The sequence below is a fragment of the Emys orbicularis genome, chromosome 10, assembly GCF_028017835.1.
Source record: "Emys orbicularis isolate rEmyOrb1 chromosome 10, rEmyOrb1.hap1, whole genome shotgun sequence".
Taxonomy (NCBI): Eukaryota; Metazoa; Chordata; order Testudines; family Emydidae; genus Emys; species Emys orbicularis.
In genome coordinates, this window is record NC_088692.1 from 30,574,050 (window position 1) to 30,600,399 (window position 26,350).

The 26,350-nt window shown below is 40.1% G+C and overlaps 1 protein-coding gene across 1 annotated transcript; it reads right to left on the minus strand.

Annotated features, from left to right (window-relative positions):
* On the minus strand, positions 1–25,680 carry ALG1 (ALG1 chitobiosyldiphosphodolichol beta-mannosyltransferase). The gene is made up of 14 exons (XM_065412017.1): positions 25,479–25,680; positions 24,702–24,791; positions 24,467–24,544; positions 23,755–23,858; positions 22,489–22,637; positions 20,964–21,053; positions 17,230–17,340; positions 11,406–11,527; positions 10,550–10,588; positions 6,939–6,998; positions 6,026–6,136; positions 4,161–4,275; positions 746–821; positions 1–236 (listed from the first exon to the last, which is right to left on the minus strand). Exons 1-14 carry the CDS (start codon positions 25,678–25,680, stop codon positions 105–107), a joined length of 1,479 nt encoding a protein of 492 aa, XP_065268089.1. The 3' UTR covers positions 1–104.
* Positions 25,681–26,350: the final 670 nt, after the last annotated feature.

The following is a 26,350-nucleotide window of genomic DNA, read 5'->3' on the forward strand; positions in this document are numbered from 1 at the left end:
AGACCAAATATAAAGGTTTTATTCACCATTTCCATCATGTATAACCAAACTTGGGAATGTGAAAATCATATGTACAAATTCTTTTGTCCATTTTTTGGAAATCATTAATTGTTCCTAAACACAGGAAGCACAGTTTGTTCCCAGCTCTCATCCCACCGCAGCTGTTTGGATGCCCGAAGATTTCTTCTGAACAGATAAAGTTTACTTTCACCTGTAGGAAATTCCAATAAGAGCATCTGCAAGGTTAAAGAAATAACAGAGAAGAAGTTAAATATCACACTTCAAGCATCTTCTGCCCCTCCCAACTTTAATGGGCAGATTATTAAGAGAGGAGCAGTAAAGTGGACTCTTCCTTCTAGACCTCTAGGTATTGCAAGATGATAAAATATCTAAAATGTGCTTTCTTGCTTTAAATTCATACACAAACAGATGTGGCCAATAAAATCTATAACTATAGGCAGGGAATTCCTCTTACAATGCATATTTTAAAGTTAAATCCACAAAGCATAATTATTAGTCAACACTGAATAGTATTGAGTATTAACAGTTTATAAAAATAAATAAATAAATAAACAAACAAACAAGCATCACTGCCCAAAAGTAATCAATGAGAGAAGACAGAGGAAGAGAAAAACATGACAACCGGATCTATAATCTACTCACTCCAAATGAGCAAAAGCCAAACCTTTCCATTAACCATAAAGAAAAAGGAAACAAAAATGACTTGGGCCTCTAATATCTTTACCTTCAGCTGTTCTGCAAGTTCATTCGAGTCCCTAAATATCAAGCCGTTTTCATCATGTTTCACAAGTTCATGTAAACTGTGAACAAAACCAGTGAAGGAAATGTGAGAACAACATAAAAGGCTTCTCCACTTAAATACTTGCAGAGATTGTTTATGTACTGTAGCCCTATCAAATACTCTAGGGACAGTCTCTCTAGAGGTCCTAGCTTTCTCCTAATTGGTCTCCCTCTATTCAAATCAAATCAGCCCAGTCCATCAACTTAACCTAAAATGAGTCAATCAGCCCTTAAACTCCAGGACTTGCAGTCTTCTCTTGTCAGTTTCTTAGAGGCAGCATGGCATGGGGCTGTTGTCCCTCCACTATCCCAGGCCTTTCTGCCTCCCTATCTCTCTGTTCTCCTTCCATTATAGCTGGGCTTGTTTTCCTTATTGGTCCCCGCTGTGGGTACATGCCTCTATGATGGTGGTTTTGGCAGCTGTGCTGGGGTGTGGTCAGTCTGGTTGCCTGTGAGGAGGGAAGACTCATCTCTTCTACCTATGCTCAGTACGGGGTTTGTAAACCCTATTACAAGCCCCATGTTGTTAAGATCCTGGATCTCTCAACATGAATTCCATTTCTTGCATTGGGGTATAAGCTGCAAATGACTGAAACAGATTAGTCCTCCTTCCGAGGCATAAGCCTGTCCAGAACTGCTGCTATACAAAGTGTATTAGCAAACTGTACTGAGAAATTCCCACTCTTGGGAAGGAATAAAAAGGATACAGTGGCGACATGTTATTTCGTCTGCCAGCACAGACTAATGTACAAGTTTGTGATCCCCGCCATTATTGTGCAGAAAGAGTGGGGCTTGTAATTGAAGCAGGATCCTAAGTGAGAGCAGTGCAAGGAGGAATCCAAGCAGTGCAGCCCACCTTTCATGCTACCAGCAAAGCAGCCTCCCCTGCTGGCTGCAGATTGTGGAGAAGCCTGCTAGAGCTTCTCAGGGGTGTATGAGGTGAAGGCTGCTAGAATCTGCCACAAGAAGCGTGAGGGCTGGTCTTCACTATGGGGAGATTGATGCTGCTGCAATCAATACAATGGGGGTTGATGTAGTGGGTCTAGTGAAGACCCGCTAAATTGATGGCAGAGCGCTTTCTGGTCGACCCTGGTACCCCAGCTCCCCAAGAAGATTAAGGTAAGTCAACAGGAGAGCATCTCCCGTCGACACAGCATAAGGAAGACACTCGGGTAAGTCGACCTAAGCTATGTCGACTCCAGCTACATTATTCACATAGCTGGAGTAGCATAACTTAGATTGACTTACCCCCATAGTGAAGACAAGCCCTGAGACAGCACTGCGAGGTGTGCAGTGGTTGAGCCCTGGAGGACAGGACTGGGATAGCAGGGGCTGGAGCATTCCCAGATGGAAGGGAAGCTGTACCCAGTGGAAAGAGGAGCAAAACTGAGGGGAGGTATGATTGCTCTCTATAAATATATCAGAGGGATAAATACCAGGGAGGGAGAGGAAATATTTAAGCTCAGTACCAATGTGGACACAAGAACAAATGGATATAAACTGGCCATCAGGAAGTTTAGACTTGAAATTAGACCAACGTTTCTAACCATCAGAGAAGTGAAGTTCTGGAACAGCCTTCCAAGGGGAGCAGTGGGGGCAAAAGACATATCTGGTTTCAAGACTAAGCTTGACAAGTTTATGGAGGGGATGGTATAATGGGATAGCCTAATTTTGGCAATTAATTGATCTTTGACTATTAGCGGTAAATATGCCCAATGGCCTGTGATGGGATGGGATCTGAGTTACTACAGAGAATTATTTCCTGGGTGTCTGGCTGGTGAGTCTTGCCCACATGCTCAGGGGTTAGCTGATTGGCAGAGGTCCTGGGGGTTTACGTGGGGCACGGGTCTGCAGCGTGGGGCACGGGTCACTTGCTGGAGGATTCTCTGCATCTTGAAGTCTTTAAACCATGATTTGAGGACTTTACAGGAGTGGGCGGGTGAGATTTTGTGGCCTGCGTTGTGCAGGAGTTCAGACTAGACAATCATAACGGTCCCTTCTGACCTTAAAGTCTGAGTCTATACTTTGTTAGCCCATTGTAACTGAAGCCATTCATTTCCATAATGACCAGTCTGCAGTACTCTATTGTATGTAACCCTTTTGAAAGACAGGTCTTTCACAGTCATGGAGTCTAAATGAATCCAAGGGAACCTAAGACAGAATAATATACATCATCTTTCAACCCCTTCACATATAATAGATTCAATTATACTTTCTGAGTCTCCCTTACATTGCACTAGACACACACATTTACCAACATGTAGCTTACATACTAGAGTATAATTTACAGCAAGGGTGATTTACTTTAATTTGCATCCTCCTATCAGCTGATTTACATTTTAACCCCTCTGTTCCACCCCATTAGCATACAAATTACACCACCTTGGACTTCTTTAGACTCAGTAAGTCGAATTTCCAGGTGATGTGTAAAATTGTGTAAAATTACACATTGTAACTTGATAGCTGGGTGAGAGTCTAAGTTATACATTACACACCGAGATGGCTGGAAAAATGGCTAAATTACAGCAGATTTGATTCTCCTCTGAATTGGCCCAGGAAGCAGGATAGATTAAATAGCAGCAGTCTATAACATAGTGCAGCGATTTTCTTCAAGGATGTTTTTTTTTTTTTTTTTTAAAGTGGAACTCTTTAAAATTTGAAATGTGCATTTTTCACCTGAAGATACCACGATCATACTGAAAGCTAGTGTATTTTACGGGCTTATTAAACTGATCCTATTAAAAGATCACACACAAAAGAAAAGAGTCTTCATTATATATTACAGTCATGAACAAAGCTATCACAGAGTATTCTGTGCTGCTGTCACCACCAACGCTACAGCACAAGACAAAGTATCTTTACATTATGAAAGCCATATTTCTCCCAAAGGATTACAAGTACTTTATAAACTATAGATACAGTAACCACTTCATCCATCACTGAGGTTTAGACAATCCCAGAGTGGAATGAAGCATCTCTCAAACAGTATATCGAAACAAATCCAGTAGTTTAGAACAGGATATGAAGAAGAGTACAATTTCCAATTGGGATTACAGGATGGTTGTTTTTAAGGCATTCTGGTTAGGACACTGCAGTTAATGCCCTAACTTTTGCGCACGCGTGCACACACACACAAAAAAAGTGTTAATTTTTAAAATGACCTCTAGAAGTCATAAGTTAGTTTTAATAATTTTATTTACCTTTATCAAATTAAAGCAAACGTATTACTGTGGTGTAACTAGGAATCAATTCAATATCAGCAGAAATTGTTACATTGTGATTTTGTAGCAAACTATATATTTGTTTTAAAATATCTATTTGAGTTATTTTAAGCTATGTCAAAGTAAGCAAGCTCTTACCACTGGAAATGTACTGCACATACAGGTAAACAACAGCCAAACATATCCACCACCTTCATAGGCAGATCCAAACCACTAGATGATTTGTGGAGACAGACACCCAGATCTGCTGAGCCTACGAATTATAAAAGAAACAAAACTGACTTTTTAAAAAGTTTATTTTGAAAGTGATTAACTCTAAAGATTATTGTCTAAACATACAATTTTGTAAACATTAACAATTTTTGATGTAACGATGTCTTCTTTGGTGCCATTAGAACATAACTACTTGGAATATCATTTATGTCAGAATGTCAGTAAGTAAAAGCCATATAATTTTTGTATTTTTCAGAGCAGCTGAGATTTAGAAACATAACTAATTGATATTAAAATAAGGGGAGAAGAGAAATTAAAAAACTAACAGATATTATACACTTAATCTACCCGTATCTATTTGAAATGGTAAAGAATTAATTAAATCAATCCTGCCACAATTCAGGGGATGGACTAAATGACCCACTAAAGGACTCTTCCAATCCAAATGCCTTTACAATACATAGATAATTTACAGAATCCAAGTTTACAGAGATGAATATTCATTACTTACAAACCACCACAGACATACAAGCCAAATAAATTGACAGTGCCTGACCTGAGGGGCTGAAATTAGGCAGAACTTGTATTTTACCAGTATTTTATCGAGCTTCATTTCTCTAAAATGCTAAGGGAGTATGAACATTCTATTTCCTAATCTCATCAGTTACCTTCAACAGCTCAGCTAGAAACTCTCCAGTGTTATTTACTTAACAGAACTTGAGAATACATTGAACAGAGACCAACCCACTATATTTTAGCCTACCTAGAAGAACAGAAGGGGGCAAACAGAGGCTTTTTAAATAGAGAGCTATTGGCAAACCTTCAAGATGGAATTCTACACCTAATTACCAAAATAGGAGGGAAAACAGTGCAGTTTCAAAAATTAAACAATTTCTCAGCCATAACAAAAGGCACAAGCTACAGTTATATATTTTGTTCTTAACAAGCAATTTAATTTTACTGTGGTATTCGTATATCTAGCGTCCAAAATCAGGGTTGGCAATTTCCCAGGAAAAACTAGTTTAGGACAAGGCACTGGTAAATACCAACTTAAACCAAGTTTAAACCAGGAAACTGGGAAGAATAATTGCATCAGGGACCAGCAAGTTCAGCAAATACAGAATGAATCTTTTCAAACTTTGGATACATCCATTCAAAGTCAAGGAATAGGCTTGGCCTATCCACTACATCAAAGTTGGACTTGAGCTACAGGATGCTGCATGGCCAAATGGACCTGGCCCGTTGGTCTGCAACTCTGCATGCTTCTGATTGCTTAATGCTTCAAGTCTACAACTCTGCATTGTTGTTTTCATATAATCAAATGTTTTCAACTTGTTTATATAATATTGAAAAAATGAGTCATAACATGTATAACTTCCTTGAGAAAATACCAAACCAAAATGTAGACATGCCAATGTTCAGTACTGCATTATAATTACATATATTAATATTATGCCCATTTTAGTTTTACTTTGTATTTGTACAACCCTACATTAATCTACAAATCTACTGCCTTACATAACCACAATTGGAATATGTAACTAAAACTAAGTATAAAGTGGTGTCATTAACTAAACAGTTTTAAAAATAGAAAATGCCTTAAACTGGGACTAACTCATTTTTCCCGAGGCACTAAAAACCATGATTTTACCTGGTAAAAACCATCTCTGATAAATATCATGCCATCCCTGCCCAAAATTATCAACAGCTATCCATAGCCTTTGCTTAAGCCTCACACATTGTTCTTGAGTCTTTAAAGCTTTTTTCAGCAACTGTAATCCATTATTTACCAAGTAGAACAGGGTAATCCTCAGCTTCTAGCCACGGTGTACAGATCTGGATGTGTTTAAAATGCATTTTGTCTATCAGTCTGTTGTAGTGCTTTTTTAGAGGCCCTTTACCTTTTAAATGGAAAACAAACACACAATATATATTAGTGTTTTTGCTGTGAACACCCAAAGTGGGTGTTTGTCCGCACATTAAAGTCTAGGGATATAGAGCAAATCTCATTTGTCTTCCTAGATTCTAAGGTATTAGAAGAAGAGGCTGCATCATTCATCAGTGTTCATACAGGGCCTAGCATGATGACAGTGAATCCGACTGGGTCTTCTGAGAGCAATCATGAGATATAATGCTATATCGTAGATACAATGTTATCAGATACAAATCAACTGAAAGATGGCACCCTCCAGCAGCACAGTGCCCTTTTAGCATCATGCTAAGTTATTAGTTTAGTACTAGGAGGAAAGAATACCATTTTTTGAACCATCTATATCATTTTGCAAAATCCTCAAATTCAACAGGTAGGTCTCCTTTCCAAGTACTAGCCAAATTCCTCCCTACTTAGCAATAGGCCAAATACCATTTAAACCACATTTTAAGATGTTTTACCAGCATTTCTTCAGTACTCAAATTCTGAAAATACATCCAAAGGAATTACAGAGTACAATAAAATGGCTAGATTCATATGCTGGGGCATATCTTTTATTTTAAAATGCCCAACATGCCACCATTGGTTTGCTTTTTGCTCCAACCATTGATCTGGTAAATTAGTGCCAAACAACTATTCAATTTTTTTTGTTACTTCAGAAAGACCAAAAAAAAAAAATATCAATGTAAGAGTCAATATAATGGGATGATAAAAATTAATCCTCTAGCATCAGCACTGAAAGGGAACAGAAAATTATCATGTAAAAGTGGTACCTGTTATCACACATACTAAAGAAGGAAGCTTGATTCCATCATTGACATACTCTTCATAATCTGCAGAACAGAAAGTTATTTTGTGTGTATCTAGATACACGTACCCTAATTTAAGAATAATTTTGATGTACAAATGAGAACTCTATTTCAAGTAAATAGTTTAAAAAAACTTCAGGCAAACTAGCAAACGTGGAAATTCACATTGGGGACCTTGATCCTAATTTGGGCCTCTTGTAACAGCCATAATGGAAAGTAGTAATTCTTCACAAGGACACAGGTTTCAGAGTGGTAGCTTTGTTAGTCTGTATCAGCAAAAAGAACGAGGAGTACTTGTGACACTTTAGAGACTAACAAATTTATTTGGGCATAAGCTTTTGTGGGCTAAAACCCACTTCATTGGATGCATGCAGTGGAAAATACAGTAGGAAGATATATATACACAGAGAACATGAAAAAATGGGTGTCGCCATACCAATTCTAACAAGACTAATCAATTAAGGTGGGCTATCTGTTTCTTTACTTCAGCAGTTGGGTATTGTAGTTTTAAGAACGCTTGATAGAGATCTTATTGGTGTTTGTCTCTGTCTGAGGGATTGGAGCAAATGCGGTTGTATCTTAGAGCTTGGCTGTAGACAATGGATCGTGTGATGTGATCTGGATGAAAGCTGGAGGCATGTAGGTAAGTATAGCGGTCAGGTTTCCTGTATAGGGTGGTGTTTATGTGACCATCGCTTATTAGCACTGTAGTGTCCAGGAAATGGATCTCTTCTGTGGACTGGTCCAGGCTGAGGTTTCATCCAGATCACATCACATGATCCATTGTCTACAGCCAAGCTCTAAAATACAACCTCATTTGCTCCAATCCCTCAGACAGAGACTAACACCTACAAGATCTCTATCAAGTGTTCTTAAAACTACAATACTCACCTGCTGAAGTGAAGAAACAGATTGACAGAGCCAGAAGAATATCCAGAAGTCACCTACTCCAGGACAGGCCCAACAAAGAAAGTAACAGAATGCCACTAGCCGTCACATTCAGCCCCCAACTAAAACCTCTCCAGCGCATCATCAAGGATCTACAACCTATCCTGAAGGACGATCCCTCACTCTCACAGATCTTGGGAGACAGGCCAGTCCTCGCTTACAGACAGCCCCCCAACCTGAAGCAAATACTCACCAGCAACCACACAACAAAAACACTAACCCAGGAACCTATCCTTGCAACAAAGCCCACTGCAAACTCTGTCCACATATCTATTCCAGGGACACCATCATAGGACCTAATCACATCAGCCACACCATCAGAGGCTCGTTCACCTGCACATCTACCAATGTGATATATGCCATCATGTGCCAGCAATGCCCCTCTGCCATGTACATTGGCCAAACTGGACAGTCTCTACACAAAAGTATAAATGGACACAAATCAGACGTCAAGAATTATAACATTCAAAAACCAGTCGGAGAACACTTCAACCTCCCTGGTCACTCAATTACAGACCCAAAAGTCGCAATTCTCCAACAAAAAAAACTTCAAAAACAGACTCCAACGAGAAACTGCAGAACTGGAATTAATTTGCAAACTGGACACCATTAAATTAGGCTTGAATAAAGACTGGGAGTGGATGGGTCATTACACAAAGTAAAAACTATTTCCCCATGCTAATTTTCCCCGTACGGTTACTCACACCTTCTTGTCAACTGTTTGAAATGGGCCATCCTGATTATCACTACAAAAGTTTTTTTTCTCCTGCTGATAATAGCCCACCTTAATTGATTAGTCTCGTTATAGTTAGTAAGGCAACACCCATTTTTTCATGTTTCTGTGTATATATATCTTCCTACTGTATTTTCCACTGCATGCATCCAACAAAGTGGGTTTTAGCCCACGAAAGCTTATGCCCAAATAAATTTGTCAGTCTCTAGGTGCCAAAAGTACTCCTCATTCTTTTTGTCTTCACAAGGAATCACCTAGCCCTCTCTGAAACATGTCTGATACTTAAAGGAAACGGTCTGTGAGGTGTAGTCATAGGTGTTTGCCACCCACAACACTGCTGGGTCAAATTTTGCTTTCCCCCCTCCATACAGATAATCCCATGGATTTCAAAGGCGGAGCAAGAGTTTTCATTTTACAAAAATAATTTAAAACTGATTTCTTAAGAGATTTTTTTTAAATATATGTTGACATATTTCCTTTTTATACTATATACATATACTATATGGACATTATGCTTTTAAATGTACAGTTCATAAAATCCACAGCAACTCCACATTACCCTGTGACCACTACTAGCTGTTTCTTGTTAAATTCAAAAACCCAGACATAGATTACCCAAATTGCTTAATGCAGGTTCCCATCTTTCTTGAAATCATTTCAATAGGTATTTGAAAGAGTGTGTGTGTGTACATGTTGTGTAACGGGGGGTTTGCCTCATTAGCTGCAGAGCTTGGATCTAAGTCAACAATGATTACAGGATGAGCCCCACATGAGCCAAAGTTCCCCCAAATCAATGGCTTATTGGGCTGATGTGGTTAAGGTATGCCAGTTTCACAGCCAAGGGTATACAAGGGAGTGATATGGCCACTATCATGTCCAACTGCCTTTGACAGCCCTAACCTGATGGAACAGGTAAACATTTTACATCTGAGTAAACAGGAGATGGCCTTTCAGTGGGAGATGAAGTGTAATTTGAACCCATAACCTTCAGACCTGTAGTCAAGCACCTTAACCACTCACCCATTGAATCTTACATCAGGTAATTCCCAATAAAGGGCAGCAATGGCTGCACTGAAGGGGAGGTGCTCAGGGAGAACAGAGACTGCTAGGACTGGGCAGGCTCCAGCAGAGTCCTGGGATTTGGGACTAAGACTCCAGCCAGGAAGGGTTAGGAACAGTCTGCTAAGGCAGGAGAGACCCTGGGCAAGCTAGGGAAATATATTTCTACTGTATTTTCCACTGCATGCATCCAACAAAGTGGGTTTTAGCCCACGAAAGCTTATGCCCAAATAAATTTGTCAGTCTCTAGGTGCCAAAAGTACTCCTCATTCTTTTTGTCTTCACAAGGAATCACCTAGCCCTCTCTGAAACATGTCTGATACTTAAAGGAAGTAGCTCAAAGGAGCTCTTACAAAAGCTCTCCCGCCAAGGAGGCCTGGGAGTAGAAAGGAAATGTCTGTTTAGGGGACTTCAGTTTGGGGCTTTAAATGATTTTCTGTGAATAAACCCAGACCTGTCTGTGTAAGGAACCTTTGAGAGAGAAATTATTCACAGGGCACTGCAAAGGCACCCCTGGCCACAAGAAGGAGCTCAGTAAGCGGCCACACCACTACAAGATGTGCACAAAGTAAAGCTGTAACCCACTTTATCAAGTGGTTAGAAATATATTTCCTAATGACAAAGGTTTTAATTGTATCCTGCATGTCACTATGATATTAAGCTTTTTTTTTTTTTTTTACTCCCACACTGAGACAAACTACTCTGGTCCTTAAATGCATTTGAATTTTCATTTGGACATGAAGGCACTGTTCTTTGAAGAAGCCCTTAGTAATTGTTGAGAATACATCCATAAGAAGACTCTTTAAATAACCAAAGGAAACTCCTTGATACTTACCTTCTAAAGCTTTTAAAAGAATAGAAAAATCTTCATCCTCTGAAAAAGAAAGGTTTATTAGTGACACTCATAGCATTTTTAGCTGTAATGCCTTATTCTCTTGAAAAGATAGCAATCATGACTTTCCTCATCTTCACTGAAGTGACTAAATATACAATGTGCTTTTACTACGATAGGTACTATAAATGTAATAAACAAAAGCCTATAACTCTCATATTGTTCCTACTTGCTCCATTTGAATGGAAACTTTTCCAACAATTACACAAATACTAAAGCCAATCAGCATCTCAGAAGCATGACATTTCATTGTCAATTTTATTAGACATTATTGCCCAATTAATTCTAATTCAAAAAGATGCACACTTCCATTCTCAACTACAATACAGCAGATTTTGTTCCAGCTTTAGACCTTTTCATAAACAAAATAATCTTAGTGCATAAATATGTAATAAATGTACCAGGAAATGAAAGACAAAACATTTTAACTTATTAGAGCCATTCTAGAGCACCATGCATGCACATTTAATGTACTTCTAATGTTAGATGATGGTAGGACTTGTTTCTCTAATCATTCATGGAGCTCAACATTTACCTTATAACTCCATAATTAAACTAAAAATTTCAATGGATTATGGTCCTCATATGTAGACACTGAGATAGTCCATACAGCTGAGCTGCAAATTCTTCCTGTTAATCAAAGAAATGTATACGACTTTGTTTTTGCTGGTTGTAATGTCCTGTATCAGAGCAAAGTTTATGCATGGGGGAGGGAGGTACAGCTCTAATTTTTATCAACTGTTTAATGTAAAGGTATTATAAAGGAATATTAACAATAAACACCAATTTGATTCAAGACCTGTCCAACTGGTGCTGCTAATTAGAAGAGCTGGTCTTTCTTTGACTTGTGTCACATTTCCATTTCTGATGTCTAGTTCTGTAAATGCAGATTTCTCAACATCTGGATATATGGAGTCTGTTCTGTGTAAACAGGATTTAAAGAGCACAATTATTAATTCCAAGATATACTATGTAAGGATGTGCATGGATATAATCAAATACTGTACCAAATGATATGAATTTCACAACATTCTGGTTCCAAATTTGTCATTCAACACCTCTGGGGGCTCATTCATTTTGCTGGTGAACATCTGGGTATCATGATCATGTGACTCAGATGATTCTTTTCCTAGCTGTCACAGATATCCTAGCTATACTACTTCCGAGGGTGTTCCCTTGGCAATTTGTGAAGAGTGTTTAGCGTGCCTTCCAATTGTCCACTATATACTTGATTTACCTTGAAGATGATGGTCTATAGTGCATTCATTCAAACATACATGGAGTCAATTCATTCTGCACTAAGGATTTTAACAAAGAAGCTGGACTGACTGTCCTGAGGATTTTTTAAGCCATTTCTCATGGTACAGTCGTTGTCTGCCATGATATTTATTATATGCAATATAGCTGTAGCCATGTCACTCCCTGGATATTGGAGAGACAAGGTGGTGAGGTAATATCTTTTATTGGACCAACTTTGTTAGGTGAGAGAGACACTTTCAAGCCAAACAGAGCTCTTCTTCAGGAATATCTTTATGGCTGAAAAGCTTCCCTCTCTCAGCTACATAAAAACACAAGAATGGCCATACTGGTTCAGACCAAAGGTCCATCTAGCCCAGTATCCTGTCTTCCAATAGCGGCGAATGCCAGGTGCCCCAGAGGGAACGAACAGAACACGTAATCAAGTGATCCATCCCCTATCGCCCATTCCCACCTCCTGGCAAACAGAAGCTAGGGACACCATCCCTGTCCATCTTGGCTAATAGCCATTGATGGACCTAACCTCCATGAACTTATCTAGTTCTTTTTTGAACCCTGGGATAGTCTTGGCCCTCACAACATCCTCTAGCAAGGAGTTCCACAGGTTGACTGTGCATTGTGTGAAAAAATACTTCCTTTTGTTTTAAACCTGCTGCCTATTAATTTCATTTGGTGACATCTAGCTCTTCTGTTATGTGGAGTAAATAACACTTCCTTATTTACTTTCTCTACACCAGTCATGCTTTTATGACTATCGTATCCATTCATACCATTTGGTACTATTTTATGACTATCGGATCCCCCCTTATTCGTCTCTTTTCCAAGCTGAAAAGTCACAGTCTTATTAATCACTCCTCATACAGAAGCCGTTCCATACCCCTAATCATTTTTGTTGCCCTTTTCTGAACCTTTTCCAATTCCAATATATCTTTTTTGAGATGGGGCGACCACATCTCCACGCAGTATTCGAGATGTGGGCGTACCATGGATTTATATAGAGACAATATGATATTTTCTGTCTTATTATCTATCCCTTTCTTAATGGTTCCCAACATTCTGTTTGCTTTTTTGACTGCCACTGTACACTGAGTGGATGTTTTCAGAGAACTATCCACAATGACGCCAAGAATGCTTTCTTGAGTGGTAAAAGCCAATTTAGACCCCATCATTTTGTATGTATAGTTGGGATTATGTTTTCCAATGTGAATTACTTTGCATTTATCAACATTGAATTTCATCTGCCATTTTGGTGCCCGGTTACTCAGGTTTGAGAGATCCTTTTGTAGCTCTTTGCAGTCTGCCTGGGACTTAACTATCTTGAGTAATTTTGTATCATCTGCAAATTTTGCCACCTCACTGCTTAACCCTTTTTCCACATTATTTATGAATATATTGACTAGGACTGGGCCCAGTACAGACCCTTGGGGGACACCACTATTTAACTCTCTCCATTCTGAAAACTGACCATTTAATTCCTACCCTTCGTTTTTTATCTTTTAACCAGTTACAGAAGTTGGTCCAACAAAAGATAATATCTCACCCGCCTTGTCTCTATGATATTTACTATGGCAGACATCCCACAAACTGCTGGAGAAGAAACCTTTTTAATATTAGTTCATGATTTTGAAAAATCTAAAATTTATATGAATGAGGTCCCTCTCTCTGAGGCACCCAGTACACGATATTTAGCTCACTGGGAATTTGACAATTTCCAAATTTCTTTCTTTTGATTTTCTAGCAAGGGATGCTTCAGCAGCTTTGTCTGTGAGCTTTTTACACCAAGACTCGCATTAGCCTCAGTCTAGCTTCCCCATATCTATTTAGGGGCCTTATATCAAAGTCCATACTTCAAGCCACAGAGGCTCATGTGTATTCACCAGATGAGTGAAACCTAAGTAAACAGATCTCTCACTGAAAGCAACTATGAAACAGAAGAGCCATTTTTGCCCCGAGATGGAGGAATACAGAAGGTCAGGAATCCCTGAATCTTCATACCATCTCCAAGAAAGACGGTATTGCTACAAGGATTAGTACACCATGTGAGGGATTAAACTCCAAATTGATGCAAAATTGTTTTATTATAATAACTTAGCATTAAATAAACCTATAACTTATTACAAACCTGCCTTTGCTGAATTTTGGGAGATATTTCCAATTATCTTTGTACACACGGTGCTTGGAGAATAATAGCTCACATGCTTATGGTTTTGGTTGTATATTTTAGTAAATGAAATATTCAGGCTAATTAAAGAAATTCCTGGGAAATCCTTGCTTTCCTACAATAATGGACGGGTACAAAAAGCTTCAAGGAGAATACTGCTTCCTTGTCCATAAATCTGTGCTTATCACCTACAGGTGCAATTTCAGATGCTGGAACAGCATGACGATTTTTATTTTGCTTTAGTACTTACTCTATATAATTTTGTGTGTGTGATATGCTAGAAAGATCTGAATATTTGTTGTTGTGATTTTTGTGTTGCATAGTGTGTTTGGTAGGAATTTTCAATTGCAAATTATGGGTGAATCTGCTGTAGACTGCAATCTTGGGAACCACTTGGTTAAAAAGACAAACTTCCAAAAGGAGTGTCTTCTCAAAGAGCAGAACACCCACCCTCTCCTCTCACCTCCTATGAAGATATTCTTTGTCTAGGACAGGGGTGTCTGTGGCTCCGGAGCCACATGTGGCTCTTCAGAAGTTAATATGCGGCTCCTTGTATAGGCACTGACTCCGGGGCTGGAGCTACAGGTGCCAACTTTCCAATGTGCCAGGGGGTGTTCACTGCTCAACCCCTGACTCTGCCACAGGCCCTGCCCCCACTCCACCCCTTCCCACCCCCTCCCCTGAGCCTGCAATACTCTCGCTTCTCCCCTCTCCCCCCTGCGGCCTCCTGCATGCCATGAAACAGCTGATCGGGAGGTGCGGGGAAGGAGGGAGAGGTGCTGATCGGCAGGGTTGCCAGTGGGTGGGAGGCGCTGGGAGCGGGGGGGAAGGGAGGAGCTGATGGGGGGCTGTTGAAGTATTACCGTGCCTCTTTGGCAATGTACATTGGTAAATTCTGGCTCCTTCTCAGGCTCAGGTTGGCCACCCCGGTCTAGGATTTCAAGGAGACGTGTATCATCTGCTTTATCCAGGCCACAAAAGCTAAGCCAAGAGCCTCTCTAACTCCCACTTCTCTCTCTTCCTTTTGAGGAAAAACCTCAGTTTTAAACCCACAGCAAAAATTCTAGAAATATTCTTATTGAAAATTATTTCTTTTATAGGCACTCTAGGGTCTTCATTCATTTTACTCTAAGGAAAACATGTATAGTTAGGAAATGTTTTAGTTACTTCTAATCCTGTGTTTCCACTAAAGGTGAAGACCTTTGTTTGTTTCTTAAATGCTTAAGATGGCATAAGCTCCTTTTGCTGTGTTTATTCACTAATATTTTGTATCTAGTTGCAAGCATCTAATGTACTAGCTTTCTGATGCCATTGTTATGTGAATAGTGATATGTTTTATGTATCAACATGGAATCAAATGACATTGCTCTAACTGGTCACTAATGTAACATACCTTATATTCAAGTGGCTTCTTGTATCTATACTAATTGGGAAATTAGTTAACTTCCTTAACAAATCAAAGACAAGAAACACATCTCCAAGGATTGTTATGAAGAAACAATGCTTTCTTTGAGAGCTATTTGAGTCTAAATACTCTAAAAATCACTTAAGTTTAAAAAGACTATTTTAAAGGTAAAAGGCTTATGTAGAAAGGAGGAGTGTTTGGACTCATCTGAAACAGAAATTCATCTCTTATTAAACCCTGATAGAATTAGAGAGATCTCAGAAGATGAACTAAAAAGAAAGAATTAAGACCCCACCTTTAGAGACACACTGAAAATTTCCCACCACAAACAAAATAATAGGATCATGAAGTTGAAGATTTACAATGCTGTTGCATATGTATTAGCAGACGGCATATTCAGGAGCTGAAGATTTTACCAATGTCATCCCATGAAGGTGTTGAGCCAATGAAAGTGTGATAACAGCTAATATTTGGATCCTGCCACTCCCCTGAAAGAGGTGCATCTTCTACCTTCAGTGGGACTATGGAAGGACAAGAGTATACATCTTTCTGAACTGAGATACCAATTTGGCACATTCATCTCAGCCTGTTCATCTCAGCTCTTTCAAGCAAGCAAATAGCAGCAATAAGGCAAAGAAGCCATAATGCAACATCAAGAAGTAACCTTCCAGTCTAGCATTGTTTCTGCAACATGATGACATCACAAAGACTTCAGCATCACTGGTGAGATAATGTTTGCAAAAGCACTGCCAAAGGATTAGATTTAAATTTTTCTTATATTATTTCAATGCACTATTTAAAGGTTATTGTAGCTTAAGGTATTAACACCAGATTGTTCAGACTGTATACACCTAGGGAGGAGACAACAGATAACCTTGACAAAGAGAGAGAAATAGTGGGATTTATTTTTGACATTCAGATTCCTAATATTCATTAGTTTGCCTACCTCAAGACCAGTCCTTGCAGTGAGTTGATGGGTTTATACGAAACACTGCCTTCTCATTTGAGAAACTGTTGAATAGCTTTTTTTAAGTAAATGAGTTAAATATTTTCTTCCTTTTCATAGGACTCAGTTAAGATCATTTACCTCTGCCCATTTATAAACTGTTTAGGTTATCCATAATAAACCAAACAGGATTAATCAACCCTTAAATGAAATTCACTTGCACATCTATAAATTGTTTTAGTTACCAATGTACACTAAGACAGGACTCACTACTGATTTTGGAAAATAATACACTTCGGTCTCAAATTATGTAGAGAAGAGTGCCCCCAAGAGGGAGGACCGACCCTCCAGAGTATAATCTCTGATGAAAGCTCTCCACAGAGAGATGTACAGACTGACTGAAGTAACCATTATTTACTGCTTATTTGTGTTGTTTTCCTTTTTTTTTTTTTTAAATAGTCAAAACTAAATTGTGAGTATCTTGCTTGTTTTTAATTGTGGTGTCCCCAAGGCATGCTAAGAATCTCATGTGACTAAAATAGTGGGAGGGGGTCACATCTTTGGATCTACATTAAGAAAAACAATTATTTAGATTTGGCCTATCAGTTTTTGTTTCTCTGGACTATAAACGTGTAGTGACTTTTGGATAAAATTATTTGGTATTTGACACCTTAAAAACACCCCATTTCCACTCCACATGCACTTGGAATCACATCAACAAGATGAGCTGCAGTCAGTTAACAGGGAAGAAGAGTCACAAGCAAGAAGCATATACTCAGTTTCTAAACTAAGTGGGCTGGCCTGTCTTAGTTCAGTTAATAAAGACTGTCACTGCATCTGTTACTTATACATACCCTCTTTTAAATGGAGCATAGTCTTTGGCAAGTTTCATGTACAATTTATGCTGGAGTTCTAATGGTGTTTCCTTAAAAAAAGAAGCTGGCTTGTCATAGAGGGTTATTGCTCTGTGGTGAAAGAAATTCATTAGTCAAATAAAAAAATATATATATAAGGCAATTAAAAGCATCAATAAAACAAAATAATTAATGCTCTGATTCTGAAAACTCTTTATATTTTAAAAGCTTTTTGGAATAGAAGAGCTATAATGTTGGGCATTTCTGCCACCCTAAGGATGTACAAAAGAGCACAACAGTGCCCCAAAGCTGTAAACAGTTAAGCAGCTGCATAGTCTTGACTTCAATGTAACCATGCATAAAGTTAAACACATGCCTGTATCTGCAGGATTGGGGCCTTGATCTATCAAGAAGGAAAAAGATCTATTTAATTTTTTTATGCTTTTCAAGGTGAACTTTAAAAAAAAGTCCCATGTTACTCCTGGGGGGATTCTGTGCCAAAAAATTCAAAATTCTGCATATTTTATTTGTCAAAATAATGCAATATAATCACACCAGTTTCAATGGTTTTGGTAATTTATTTAAACTACAATACAGAAAAAAAAGTCACAATAACTATTCAGCATTTCCTAAACACATGAAAGTTAAGTTACAAACACTTGGTAACTAATACCCCGCATTCCAGTTATAATCCTGGATTTTCATTTAAATTACATTACAGAACACCAAACTGCCAAAAAAAAAAAAGTAGAATGTCATTTTAAATTGCTCAGACTTCCACACATGGAAGTCACACAGTTTTGCTAAGCATTGTCCTGGACCTGGCTGGGTACTTTGGGAAGTGCTTGGTTCTGATTCTCCTGACATTTTATTGACTGCTTGGTAAATGTTTTATTTGCCCTCAAAGGCTTTTTTTTTTTTTTTTAATGGGTAAGTAAAATAAATCATGAGCTGTAATCTAACCCCATTGTGCCACTTTGGCACAGGAAAAAAGTGAGAAAGCACATAGACCTTCCTAGCTGAGGATCCCCTTACTGTCATTTATAAGAAAACTCCTTTACATCAGTCTGGCAATGTAGGGGCCTTAAAACTTTCACTGGTTTTAATGCTCCTGGGAGAATTGACTGAGAATGGGAACAGTTAACTAACAATAGGAACAATAGGCATTGTGCTACATTTCTGCCTCAGAGAACGAGATCGATTAACCATCAACAGCAACTTTAACAACTTTTCTACACAGTCAGGGTGCTACATTTGTGCCTCAGTGAATGAGATAAATTAACTCAGGCAGGCTGCTTTATTTGTGCCTCTAGCCCAGGGCTTCTCACAACATAATTTTTGGTGGCCTCAGAGTGTGGCCACCAACTCTTGCTGGTGGCCGCTCTGAGAATTTTTCCTAAAATACTTAATTAACTTTAGGAAAAACAAATAAATATGCACATATATACTTGTCCATATCATTGTAATTTATTTATGTAGGGTTTTTTTGCAGACTCAATAATAACAATAATGTACAGTTGTCTCTATTCTTTACTGGACAGAATAGAAACAAAAATAAAGTGCTTTGCATGTTTTGATTTTTTTTTAGATTGCTAGTTATTAAGTCTGCTATGTGAAAAGTGATCTTTGTATATTTGTTTAATATCACTGTTCACAGCAGAGTTACTCAGCCCTGGCATGCTGGGAAACAAATTAAGCTCTGGATGAGGAGGTGGGTAAGGAGGCAGGTGGGCCAGAGGCAGCGGGGGTCGAGGTGATGGTAGGTGGTGAGTCCAGGGATGGCACCCAAAACCCTGCGGTTGGGGGACAGAGCCCACCACCGCATGGCCAGAGCCTGGCGCCCACCACCCCAGGGCAAAAGCCTGAAGCCCAAGCCACACCACCTCTGGGTTGCCTGCTCCTACAGTTTGTGGCTTCGGAAGGGAGTAGGGACCAACCCCTGCAGGCAGCCCCAGTGGAGGAGCCACTGCTTTGCCAATAACCCCTCCCCCTGCCTAATCACAGCCCAGGAGGCTGTGACTGCAAGAAAAGACCACGGTGGCCGCATTTGAAAAACGCTGCTCTAGCCTGCCTCATGCATAATAAAAAGCCCAACCCTTACATGCCAGAGAGCAGCAGTCGCAAAAAGGGACAGAGTGTGTCTCTCTCTCTCTCTTGTTGGCGCACACGTATGCCCAGCCCCCCCGATGGTGATCACACAGACACACAGGCACGCCCAGCCCCCCTCCCAGTCTCTGAGGCTGCTCCAGGCACGCTGGAACAGATGCGCTGCCTGGGCTGCTGGGGAAGAGGCACTTGTCCCCCGGCAGTTTGGTTTTTTTGCGTTTTTCTGCGCGGGGAACACACAAAAATGTGGGCCATATGAATTCTGCCCCCCGCATGGGCACAGAATCCCCCCAGGAGTACCATGTGCTTATCCAGGGAGCTCTCACACATGCTGTAGCAGAGACAAACCCTAGCTTCTTCATCATACAAAAATTATTTCTAAGCAGGAAGTACAGTATATCATTTAAGAAATCTCAGGGAGTGTCACATTCCGAAAATATTTAAAGCAGGAGGATGCTCTGTATTTTGTGACATCAAGGGGTGCCCTGGCAAGTGATCGGGAGATGGAAGGTCAATCCTAGTTTGCACAGAACAGATTTTAGCCTCGCTCATTTTGGGCCTCAGCAAGCCAACTTAGCTCTTGATTCAGATGCAAAGGTACTCCTCAGGACAGAATGTCCAAGTGCTGAAACCTCCCCAGGCTGCCCTCCTCTGCATTAAAAATAAGAGCTGCTTTTGTACAAAGCCATAAGGCTGCATTTGCCCTTCTGGCTAGTGCCCTCACAAGATCTAGAAGACTAAACTACACCAATTAAAAATATTACAGATTTGGCACGACTACTGCTTATTCACATGGCATAAGGTAGAACTAGGCTTGGCATAGTGGAGCAAATCCTACAAATAGGGACTCATCCATAATGCATACATGACACACATAATATAGCCATATAAAGTGCAGTATAATTGTCTTTTTAACTTGCCTTATAACTGTGACCAAGAATCTAAGCTTTAATTTTGAAAAATTCCCCAGCCCTTATGATCACAAAAGAAAAACTTAAAATGTAAAATAATGGTAAATTGATGCAATAATGTCTCCCTGGGCCTGCGTCTAAAACAATGACTCCACAATGTATTGATATTAAGGCTTACTGAAGTTGGGAATTCCAATTTCCGCCAATGCTCAAATTTCAATATAAGATTCATCCTTCACTACCACCATTACCAAAAAACTCAATCACCTCATGCTTGCTTCCGTGCCTATGTGGCTGCCAAAAGCCCCAGCTATCCCCCCTCTAGCTGTCACTAACATTTAATTCAAATGGCATCTCAGACTTTCTTTGAGAGGGAATTATAGAGGAGCGATAAATATTCATTTTTATTTAAGTTTTGTGGAACTATTGAGAGGTTTTACAAAGTAAACAACAAACGGGTAAGAAAAGTTTGGTGACATGTACGTCTACCAACCCTATATTTCTTGGCCTCCTAGTACCAGAATCACTGGGTGGAACAATACTTTCACGATGAATATGCTTTTCCAAGTATTAGTTCTGAGTCAGAAAGAAGCTTCTTGGATTCCTGATTATACAGTAAGACTTCTATGAATCCAAAATCATTAGGGCTAGCTAGCTATATATCCTCATCTAAGTGAAAATCTGTATACAATCATTTGTGTAAGGCCTTTGACTTACTTGATATTACAATTCATTTGTAGATCTTCTTTCATTGCATTAGTCACACAAAAGTTGTAGTCAGATAGACGTCCAAAAAGCTTTTCATACCTGACAGAAATTAAACTTCAGTTATAAACCAAACGTCATTCCCAACTAATAAGATTGTGACACTGAATACCAGTTTCTCACCAATGCCTAATCTTTGGAATGAACATTAATATAATTAAACAATTTTGCCTAAAATTATCAGGAGCTGTATCTTGCAGTATTCATTTCTCACTTGCCTCCTAACAGGTAAATTATGTCTATGTTGATATTGCTCCATTAAAGAGCCCTGTATATAGAGCCAACATTCAAGATACAGTAGAGTACATGCTACCCCCTTTGAGGCCCAGAGAAACCAAAGGCCTGAACTAAATTCAACAAAAGAGACCTACTACCATAACCTTGAAAGATGGGTTACTGGGCAAATCAGCAATACAGAACCAACAAGCAAATCAGAAAGCAATTATAATATAAAGAAAAAATGTTTAGCATAACCTAGTCATAACAAACAAGGCAAGACGCAGAATATATTCAAATTTGAGATATTGAACTTATAAGGAATTAATACAGCCACATACACCATCATGTTATGACTCTAACCCATCTAAAGAGACCCAGATTACTACTGACTTTATTTATGTGCAGCTCATGCATCTCAGAAGCATGGTTGCAGCTCATTAGAGTCCAATGGATGACACTCAGGTTCAGAAATAATTAGGTCTCTTAAGGTTTGTCTACACTTAAAATGCTACAACAGCGCAGCACACTGAAGTAGTGCTTCAGTGTAGATACTATCTATGCTGATGGGAAGGATTCTCCCATTGGCGTAGGTAATCCACCTCCGAGAGAGGTGATAGCTAGGTTGACAGAAGAATTCTTCCATCAACCTAGTGCTGTCTACACAGGCACCTAGGTCGGCTTATCTACACCACTCAGGGGCATGGATTTTTCACACCGGAGACTGACAGTTAAATCAACCTAATTTTCTAGCACAGACCAGGCCTAAGTCACCAGGCTTTTTACAACTCTGCATGTACGCTTCACATACGAACACTGGTATATGCGTACACACACACACAATATTTAGCTGTTACTGGAGGACATTCCTCAGAAAGGTATAACCATTTTAACCCTTTGTGAAAAGTCCTATAGAATGTAAAAGAAATAATAGGAATAGGAATTGCTCTAAAATTTAACAGAGAACAATATCATCATTTTCTATAGCTTTCTGGAACCATTTTACAGAATGGTATAACAAGGATAGAATTTTCTATTAAGTTCTGTAGCAAGGTCCAAAAACCCATAGAAAAGGAATCTCCTATTTAATTCTATAGGACACCTCCAAAAGGAAAGTACGTCAATTTTGAACCTAAAAATAAAGTGCCTCTTTAAGGAAACATCTCTTTGTCAATGGTCTCCTAACCACTACCTTCCACCTTTTTGCATGCGGTAAACACTATATGATTTGTAAGAGAAAAATAAAGACTTCTATACAAACCACTTTGCAATTTGTACTATAGGGTGATTTTTTCCATGGATCAGACTCATTATAGTATAACCATAGTTGTGCCAATCAATGATCAGTTTGCTTCTTCGTACAAGGCAAATCATCCAGGTAACAGCTATACTAGGCAGGCCTGGAGGATTCTGTTTAATAAATAAAACAAACAAAAAAACAGCAGCCAATTATGACAAAACGACAAACTGCTTATTAGCTGACAGAAAAGGAAAGGATTGGACTGACACTGCTTTTAACAATCTCTAGGTCTCTGGTTCAAATACGGCCCCTGAGTTACGACTTTTGGTCACAGGAATAAGCAACTACTCAGTGACGTATGTGAAAAGAGCTGGTTAATCTCAGTCCCTAGTGGTCATACATCTAATCACAACTACCACCATTAAAACTAGCTCTAAATGGCAGACACCCAGAATCATTGTTTTGGAAACAGAGCTACTTTCTCACTCCTAGAGATGGTACCTCCAAGTGAAGTTGGAGGCACATTGTTGGGGGAAGAGGAGCACTGTGAAGTTCATACTGCTGTTCGCTCATGTTGTATTTGTTCTCTAGATAAAAGCTTTCACCCCTCCATGCTCTCAATTTGGCATCTGCAGCCAACATTAATTCCACTTAGAAAACTGATTTCAACAGGACTATTCACATGAGTAAAGTTAAGTATTTATCTAAATGTTTGCTGGACTGAGGCCTTAACTATATAATGAGAGTTAAAATTCATTTACTTTAAATGAGTGTAAGTAAATATTTGACTGGAATAACTACATTTGTATTAATCAACGCAATATGAATTGTGATTTTTACAAGAAAACATAGAATTTGTAATTTACACTAGTAGACAAATTGTGGTATTGTTCTGTTCTGATTAGATTATTTAACACAGATAATTTTGAATTCTATATTTGACTGCTTAAGTCACAATTGTGCTGTGTGCATTAGAATGGATTTCAAATTCTACCCTCAAATATGCAATTGAAATTTGCTTTTTGTAAAGACTCAAGCATCTGTACTAAATTCAGTTTGCTAGTGTTTGTGCCAATAAAGTCTGAATGCTCAAAGATTAATGAAAAAAGTGAACACAAAGGTTGCAAATATATGAATCAAAATTCACATTTGCACAAATTTGTTTCCACTATTCATTCCACACTAGTAGTTTTATCACCAAAATGGTCACTATGTTTTTTGATGTTGCTGGAAAAATGTACTGCAGTGTGATACAATAAACACATAACTATATATCTACATATATACCTGAAGAAGAATATAAGATGGCCGATCTATCTTCAGCATTGTATAGAACAGTTGTATTGCCTGTGCAATAACTTTTGTAATATACTGGAAAATCTTAGGACCAACTGTAAAATGACAGAAATCTTTGTCAAAATTTCACACAGCACACCCTAAATATGAAATTCATTTAGAAACAACATATAGAAGGAACTTTGTTTTTTTTTTAAGTGATGGTATCCTTTAAAAATTAACACATTACTTCATGGCTTTTGTTTTAGAAAAAAGATAAATTCATAGTGCATATAAGTAGATACACACAGCATAAACATGTAATTCCAGCCACTTGCTCAGAAGTAGGCCAATTTACTTTAAAGGCATTGTCCAAGTTTTCATGTGAGTGCTCAGATTGTTAAACATGATGAGTGTCTGTAGCTTCCATGTAAGATAAACTAATATGCTAATTTTGAGCCAGATTCAGATTTCTGGCACAAAGAGTGCCAACACTTTAAAAAAAAAAAAAAAAAAAAAAAAAAGAACTCTTGTATGAAAGTGCAAATTTTCTCTCCCTCTTTAAAAGAAGCAATGATACCCACTGTACTCTGGAAGTTAAACTCAGACCCTAAGAATTGGCTTCCCAACTGAACAATAATGATAAATACCTTCAGAACAGAAATAGAATTTGAAATATTGATACATATGTACAACTAAAAATCATCTAACTCATTGAACTTACCTTGCAATACTTTAAGTTCTGAAATAGATACAATGTGTATCTTTTCATTGCACAAAATGTCACTATGTGGCTTTGTGCCTGGAAGAAAAAGAAACTGTTCTACAGCCAGATGTTTATTGAACACACATACAAGACTGTTACTATAACAGGGCATGTTATTAAACTTGTAAAGTAAGGGTGAATTTAGAAAAAAAACCACCATTTTAATATGAAACACATTCCTAAAGTTACTGACCCAGTTCAAAGTAGAGAACATCTAGAATACTAAGATGAGCATACACAGCTGGCGGCACTTTGATCTGAGTGAAGGAAGCAGCGATCAGCACTCATGTTGGGACCAATAATCACCCTGCCCGGGGAACACTTGGATCACAATGACACAGCAGGCTGAGAAATGTCCCTGTGAGTATCTGAAAAGCGCTTAGGTTTGGAGTATAAGGCTGGCAACTGCCACCCTGGTGGGCTGCCCCCAGGTTGGGGCAAGGGCATGAATCTTAGTATGGAGCAAGGCTAATCGGGGACAGGTGGCTGCTGTTAGGTGGCTCGATATTAAACATGTGGGCATCTACCCTGTCCTCCATTGGACCCAGCTTAGAGGTGGGCTCCAAACCCCTGGGCATGGTTCAATGTGGCTCCTGGGACTGAAGGTGTCCCTGGGTGTTTCACTGAGGAAATCCAGAAGGATGACACCATAGCCATGCCGGGGGTGAGTGGCGGGGCCAGGAGAGGTGGGTGTGTGCGTGGAGTGGATCGGGTCTCACGCAGTGATGAACCACCACAGGGTGACCCCATGCCTGGAGTAGGGGGGGACAAGCTGGGGCTGAGGGGGAGTGGACCACCGAGGAAGCCCAGAAGGGGGACGCCGTGCCCGGGCGTAGGACAGGACCTGGTCCGAAGGGGGCGGGGAGGCAGGACCAGATCGGTACAGGAAGGCCGGCAGGGTGACCCCGGGGCAAGGGCCGGGCCGGGTCCCCACAGGGAGAGGGAGCTGGGCCGGACCGGTCTCACTCACTGAGGAAGCCCAGCAGGGTGACGCCGTGTCCGTGCCGGGCCAGGGCGAGCGCGTGGTACTGCATGCGGGGGCTGCGGCCCAGGTCGCCCAGCACCGCCACGCACACCCGCCCTCGGGCCCCCTCCGGCCCGGCCGGCCGCCCCCGCAACCACAGCAGCGCCGCGCACAGCGCCAGCCCCGCCGCCACCAGCGGTAGGAGCATCGCGGGGGCTGCCATGTTGTGACGCTGACGTGGTATGGTGGGAGGGGAGGCGGCACGGAGAGGAAGGGCCGCGGACCGCGCGCAGGGTACTTAGAGCCGACTCATAACGGCCGCCATCTTGGCATCAGAGCGAGGCTGCCTGCTCGGGCCAGGCCCGGAGCCGGAGCCCGAGCCCAGGGGACGGGGACGCCAGGGGGAGGTGGAGCCGCCTGTAGCGCACGCAGCGGGGCACGCGGGGGGAGGGGGAGGAGCTAGTTGCTAGGGCGATCCAGGCAGCCCGGAGCAGCGCCGGGCTCGGGCTGTAGGGAGTCCCTTGGGGCGGGACCTGAGCTTCCCCGGCTCCGCAGCAGCCCCGCCCCAGGACTGCGTAGTAACGATGCAACAAAGCTGTTCCCTTGTCTGCTTTCCATTCAGTGTCATGTACATGTAGCCAGAAACAGCTGAGCTCATTGTAACTGGAACAGTGGGGGGGGGGGGGGTATATAATTGCTCCATTAAAATAGCCCCTTTTCTCCTTAAAATTAAACAAAATATATAAAAACAAGCGATAATTCTGAAAATTGATGTAAAGCCGAGATATTTCCTTGGAGTGTCTTTTGGTGTAAATGTAATACAGACAGCAAGAGTTTTAGTAAAGAACGGCCTTTTCATTACATGAATGTCAATATAT